The sequence below is a fragment of the Loxodonta africana genome, unplaced genomic scaffold (assembly GCF_030014295.1).
Source record: "Loxodonta africana isolate mLoxAfr1 unplaced genomic scaffold, mLoxAfr1.hap2 scaffold_100, whole genome shotgun sequence".
Taxonomy (NCBI): domain Eukaryota; kingdom Metazoa; phylum Chordata; class Mammalia; order Proboscidea; family Elephantidae; genus Loxodonta; species Loxodonta africana.
In genome coordinates this window covers 359513-366587 of record NW_026974869.1, presented here as the reverse complement: position 1 = coordinate 366587, position 7075 = coordinate 359513, and the positions used below count along the sequence as shown (strand labels likewise).

The window sequence follows — 7075 nt, the reverse complement described above, 5'->3', positions numbered from 1 at the left end:
GAATTGATACATCTAAATTGTGGTATTAGCAAAGGATATTTAGCATGCTGTGGACTGCCAGAAGAATGTAATGAATTAACTTACTTTAAGTATGGCCATGTCTGAATTTTATCTCACAAAATTGTGACAGTATACTAAGTAAATCCTCGAGGAAAAATGAAAATACATATTTCACGTCTTTCCACGTGTAACTATGCCTAAAATTTCTCTAATTCTAAAAGTTCATTTGGAAGCAGAACAATATGGAAATTGAATTTAAATTTGGAAAGAGTAATGAACTGTTGATAATATGACAGATTCTAATGTTGTAAAAATTAAAATCAAGTGTTACTGCTCAGAAAACACACTCATAAACATAAACATAAACTAACCTAAATTCGGGGTGTTTCAAACAGGATGCTTCTGGTTGCAAATAACAGAAAACTCAACTAAAACGTTTTTGAACTATAAAGATATTTATTATTTGGCCATCATAACTATGAACTTCAGGGTTTATGTGGTGGTTTATGCGGTAAGCTTCAAAGTTAGTTGGTAACATGTATCAATTTTGTGTAAAGGAGCAATACATTCAAATAAAATTTTAGGTTACTCAAATTTAGGGTTCCAGTTTGAAGTCTTAGTCAAGTTGAGTTTTGATACAACTGAGAATAAAGTGATTAAGTGAAGACACATCCTCTTGGATCAGGAGTTAAATCTTCGTGTTGTTACTACTGATAAAAGAAATTGCTGATTGTGTTTCAGAAATAGATCAGTATGGTTCCAGCTGATCTAGATTCAGGCTTAGGTCAACAACATCTACTCCAGTCCAGAACTGAAGAGCTGTGATTATCTGCCTTTTCAAAATTGGGAGGTAAATATCAGTAACTTACTTAGTCCCAATGTTCTCTGCCTCTGAGCTATAGGGTTTATTGGGTATAGAAGCTCTAATAATCAGAGTAAGGCCTTCCTCTGCTAGGAATACGGTTAGGCAAGAGAATCTGCTGCTTGTTCTCCATTCGTTTTGGAATAAACGTTATCTGCCTTAGCTAAAGATTTACTAATATAAACTCATAATTTATTATTCACTTTATTTTAGAATTTTCTCTTCACATTACAGACATTTCTCATTACTTGATTATCTGCCACTTTTTCTTGGCAAGACCTAAATCTTTTTTCCTCTAGGGATTGTCTAGGGAAGAAAATTGTCCAGGAGAGGTAACTTCATTTGAATTTGTTCCAAATATTCTAACAAACTAATTTATAATGAACTTGCGTTGTCTTTCATTTGAAATAGTGATGATGTAAAAAGCCACACACTATGTCTGCGCATATAAATGGAAGCATTATTTCCCGATAGAATGATTCAAGAAATTTCTGAAAATTAAAACTCCTGTCCAGGGTGGAGACTGTCTAATTGCCATCTAGTCCTATAGATGGTTTCATGTTGTATTTTCTGTTGATACTTATTTTTCATTGCTTGTAGGAATTTCTGGAAGGTCATAATTTTCTAGAGTGAGATTGGAGAGAGGTAGGGACATCCTTCTAATGAGGAAAGAAATAGTCTTTGGATATGCTTTTTGAATGGCTAAATTGCTGAATAGTTCTGCTCCTTTCTATGAGAAAGCTCTGCCATTGGCTGTTCTGGGAAGTTAAATCCCAGCATTTGCCGTATTAGGTACAGAATTAATGGCTAGGGACGTGAGTATTACCCTAAATCCTCAATCAAAGTAAAGTGCTTTTGTTGATTCATTGCAATTGATTAAAAAGAGAAAAATTCAAATAACTGATTTCAGTGTTTTTTTTTTTTTTTTTTCTGTCATTATATACCAGGTCTGGCCAGGTTAATTTCCATTAATTTACCCCGTTTTTACATAGTCATACAAACATAGCATCTTCATTGTTCTTCGAACACATTTTTCCAACAGGTGCGAACATTCAACTATTTATCTTTGTACTGTAGAAATTGACATTATTTTTAAATGCCTTCATATTCCAGGCATCCAGTTTGGATACATATATACTTCCTCACTTACCTGCAAAAAAAAGATATGATGGGCAGATTGTGTGGAAGTATGAAAAGTGTAACCACTTGGAACTATTTCTGGACTCACTGCTCAGTATACATTGTCATGTGTTCTGTGATTTCAGATAAAAAAAAAAAATACATAAGGTATCTACAATTACTCTCAATGAAAGAAGCCCTGATTTTCAGGACCAAGGACAAGACCCAAGAGGTGAGTTTTTGAAACATCTGAAAGAGGATATGCATTAAAATTTTACATGATATATTGAAATAATAGCTAATGTCTTAAATATATGTCACTAGATTAATTCTGAATTTGTACAATTAAGCAAGAGAAACACAGAAATTAACCAGAACTACATTTTTTTTTTTACATAGTCTATTTGGCTTAAGCATTTTAGCCTGATAGATGTTTACTGTTCATTTGCCAAATTACAGAAGAAGCATGTTATGCATTACAAGGAAGTCAGTAGATTTTATAATCTTGGTTCATAGGATACTTGATATGTTAATATAGATTTATCTATAGATTTATAGATATATTTGAACTAAATAAAAAAAAACTATCTCATTGCCGTTGAGTCCAGGGAATTCCAACTACCCCATAGGGTTTCCAGGGAGCTGCTGGTGGATTCAAACTGTTGACCTTTTGGTTAATAGCCAAGCTCTTAACCGCTGCACCGCCAAGTTTCTGTATTTGAACTAGAGAATTTAAAACTATGTATTTTATCAAGCATATCAGGGTGTAAAGAACAAATGCCTGGTATGTCTGGAAGCTTCATATGTGCTTTTATGTGTGAAATTTTGAAAATTATGACAACAACATTATTAGTATTTATACAAAAGAAACCAGCAATCAGGAAGCACCTTGTTTACTGCCACTTACAGTTATAAAACCATAATCGTAATATACTATAGAAGTTACTTTTGTTACAATGGTATTTTAATTTCTATTTTTAAAAAGCCATGCCCTTATAAAAATAAGCTAAATGATTTTTTTTCTAGAAAGGTGTTAACTTAGTGGTTTAAGTTGAAAGCCTAGTAATTCTTTTTGTGTTCATAGTATCAAATATTTGAGGACTGAAACTATAGCAGATACTTTATGTACTCATTTTTTTTTTTTACATGGAAATAATTTAGCTGGCCAATAAAATATTTATTTCAGTGGAATCCAACATTGATTATTAATAAGATTAAGGGCACTAGACTTTGCAGCAAATATGTAGTTAAAAATTATTAGATGTAAACTATCTTTACCATTATTTATAAAAGTTGTGCCTTTATCAATCTACAGCTTCAAAAATGATAGAACTCCTGAATCACTTGGACATATAGAGTGCTCATTACAGCTGCTGTCTAAAAGACAGCTCAAAATTCTTCTGCACATGTTCTCTCCCTCCAACCAAATCACTATAAATGAAATCAGCTTGTCTGCATTTGAGGTTTAGTAATTCAGCAATTTTCTCCAAAAATGAATAGTCCTGAAGTTTCTGTTTGTATCTATATATGTACTATTCTGTCTTATTTGAGTTTGTCTTTAACCAGAAGAGCTAGGGACTCTGAGGAATCAATGTTCTTTTTTTTTTTCCTTTTCAATTTTCTTTTCCTTCCCTTCCTTTCTCTCCTCTCCTCCTTTCCTCCCATCTTCTCTCCTCTTTTATCTTTTCCTCTCTGCTCCCTTTTCCCCTTCCTTTCCTTTCATTTGCTTTTCTTTGTTTTCTAGGATGGGCTCTGTGTTTATTTGTAATGGCTTTCCAGGAAGCCTCCCGAGTAAGTTCAGGAAGCCTCAGAGGTTGGCCTTCCAGCACTCTTTCACTAGAAGAAATCTTTCTGAAGAAGATTTCTTAAGAATACTATACTCAACATATTAATATCCTTATTATTTGTATATATTAATTTCTTAAATATAATTTCTCGCTTCCTGATTTGATTCTTCTTTTCTTTCATATTCTAGTCTTTAGGTATCCATCTGATGCATGGGTACAATTTTTTCTTTTTTTTCTGCTTAACTTTCATCAATATACTTACCATGACATGTAGATATTACTACACATATACAGCAAAATAGGTAATTCTTACAAAGTACAGTTTTATACCATGTCCAAAAATGAGTGTTTGTGAGTTAAATATATATATTATTCTAAGTAATACACTTATTACTAAATTGGCAAAGGTCCAGATGATTTATTCTGATCCAATGCCCATTGTGAAACGCTCAAGAACGATAATAAAAGCTCTTGTTTATTGATTCTTTATTAGGTTCCCAGTAGAACGCTACTGGGATCTCCAAGGTTATTCTGGCCTGAAATAGGTACACACTGAATGAGGAATCTTAACCGTTATTTGGTCACTGTAATGATCAAATCACAACACCGGCTAGCATTTTTAAAGTAACAGTGATAAACTTGGAGACTGTTGTTTAAATACATAAATAGAAATATTCAGCAGAATAAAATAAGTAGGAGTTTCACTGATAGTATCACAGATAGTCGGATTGGGAAGGAGTCTGAGATCTTCTAGTTTAATCCTTTTATTTTCCAATGAGTAAATTGAGACAGACTTGTGACTAAATTTAGAAAATGACTAAACCTCATACCTTCTTATACTGAGTTTGGACTCTCCCTTTGAGCATGTTCCTTTTGGGAATCTGGGCATTGAAGTTCTAATTTTGACCACTCCTAGTGCCTAAGAAGCATTATTTATAAAACCCTGTTCCGTTGCCCTCTACCACTCTTTGCAGTGTCTATTTTCTTCCCCACGGCTACCCAGCTCACCCCCAATTGATTTGAAAATACTGGCTGCTAATGTACTAGTTGGTGTTTGTTATGTGTCAGTTAACTTCAGTTCAAAAATGTTTTCTGAAAATACAGATCATACTGTAAGGGTACTCACCACAAATGCTACCAACTAAAAGTACTGGCTCTATGTTAATAGGGTAGAGATTTGTGTTAAGAGTTGTGGGATAAGCACAGAGGAAATGGAAAGCATTGTGAAAGTTAAGAAGAGAAAGACAATCTATGTCCAAGTAATTGCTACAGGGAATAATGTGCTAAATAATTTTGTAGTTGCCTGATACACTTCGAAGTCCAGCTTTCCAGATTTAAAGATTCATAAAGACTGGACAACCTTTGAGATAGGAAAGACCGAACTTCTAATAGTAGAATGTTGTAATACTTAGTGAGATATTCCTGAAAAGGGGTTATTTTTGGTGCTGTATAGATCATATTGTAAATGTACTCACGACAAATATTACCAACTCTAAGTACGGACCATATGTGAATTCATTTAGAGTTTATCTTCACCACCAGAGGATAAGTTTCTTGAGAGCAGAAATCCTTTCCCTCTTTGTCATTGCTGACCTCTGTACCAAGCACTGTCATGTTTTAAAAAAGGATATTAAATGAATGAAAGTTTGTTAGGCCTTGGACTGATCTTCTCTGTAGAAGACCCACTATGATTTAGAGATAGAACCTATTATTCATAGGCCCAATCCGGTCATCTGAGAAGAAGTAGATTTGTTAAGGGAAGACATGTTGGGATCTTTGGAAGAGAAACTCAGTAGATATTTCTAAATGTTTATTATGGATAAGCCACCGTAGAATAGTGAAGAAGTGCTCCATGACACAATGGACCCTTTCATAGTGGTGTTCATGATTTTATTACAGGTCTTATTCTCCTGAGCTCTCATCTCTGAAACAGGTCTTGTAGAAGAGTAAATGGGACACAGTAACAATGTAACAGAATTTGTCCTCCTGGGACTCACTCAGGATCCTGAGGGCCAAAAAGCATTATTTGTCGTGGTTTTGCTCATCTACATTGTGACAGTGGTGGGTAACCTGCTCATTTTCATGACTGTTATTGTTAGCCCCTCCCTGGACTCCCCCATGTACTTCTTCTTTGCCTATCTGTCACTCATGGATGCTGTTTATTCCACTGCCAATTCCCCTAAAATAATTGTAGACTTACTCTATGATAAAAAGACAATTTCCTTCTCAGCTTGCATGGGCCAGCTCTTTATAGGACACTTATTTGGTGGTGCTGAGGTCTTTCTTCTGGTGGTAATGGCCTATGACTGCTATGTGGCCATCTGTAAGCCACTGCACTACTTGACCATCATGAATCGACAGGTTTGCATTCTGTTGCTGGTGGTGGCCTGGGTTGGAGTTTTTTTACACTCTGTGGTTCAACTTCTCTTTGTGTACAGCCTCCCATTCTGTGGCCCCAATGTCATGGATCACTTCATCTGTGACATGTACCCATTATTGGAACTTGCTTGTACTGACACCTATTTTATAGGTCTCACTGTTGTTGCCAATGGTGGAGCCATCTGTATGGTAATTTTTATCCTTCTGCTAATCTCCTATGGGGTCATTCTAAGCTCCCTGAAGACTCTCAATCAGGAAAGGAGGCACAAAGCCCTGTCTACCTGCAGCTCCCACATCACAGTGGTTGTCCTCTTTTTTGTGCCTTGTATTTTCTTGTATGTTAGACCTGTTTCCAACTTTGCCATTGATAAATCTATGACTGTGGTTTTTACAGTTATCACTCCCATGTTGAATCCTCTGGTTTACACCTTGAGAAATTCTGAGATGAAAAATGCTATGGAAAAAATCTGGGGTAGAAAGTTAACCAAAAGTAGAATAAGAACGTGTCCACACTGAAAATATATTTGCTAAATTTTTAAAGTAACAAATAGGCAGTTAATTATCACAATGAATGATTAAGTCAATTCAACGGATCCTCTAGGAATCCTACTCTTTATTGATGCAAAGGCATAAAAAAAAGTTGAATAAATTATTTTTCCAGGTTAGAATTAACCTAACAAATAGAGACATTCTGGAGGCCAGATAAAAGGCACAGGGTTTTTTCCTGTTATAAATAAAAATAAAACCAAGCTTATATTGTAATTTTATTTTTCTCAGTATATGCCGAAACAGGACTTAGAAGAAATTCTTCTGTTTTTCCCTCTTTAAAAAAAAAAAACATAAATCAAGTTACTTTCTGAAAATTTTCTATCATCCAAATTCATGAGAAAACAATTTGACTAATCCTTAGAGCAAATTTTTGAGGCCA

General features: G+C 34.7%; 1 protein-coding gene across 1 annotated transcript; it reads left to right on the top strand.

The window, feature by feature from the left end:
• Positions 1–5429: 5429 nt before the first annotated feature.
• On the top strand, positions 5430–6663 carry LOC135229128 (olfactory receptor 4A5-like). Its single transcript, XM_064278911.1, has one exon. It carries the CDS (start codon positions 5719–5721, stop codon positions 6661–6663), a length of 945 nt encoding a protein of 314 aa, XP_064134981.1. The 5' UTR covers positions 5430–5718.
• Positions 6664–7075: the final 412 nt, after the last annotated feature.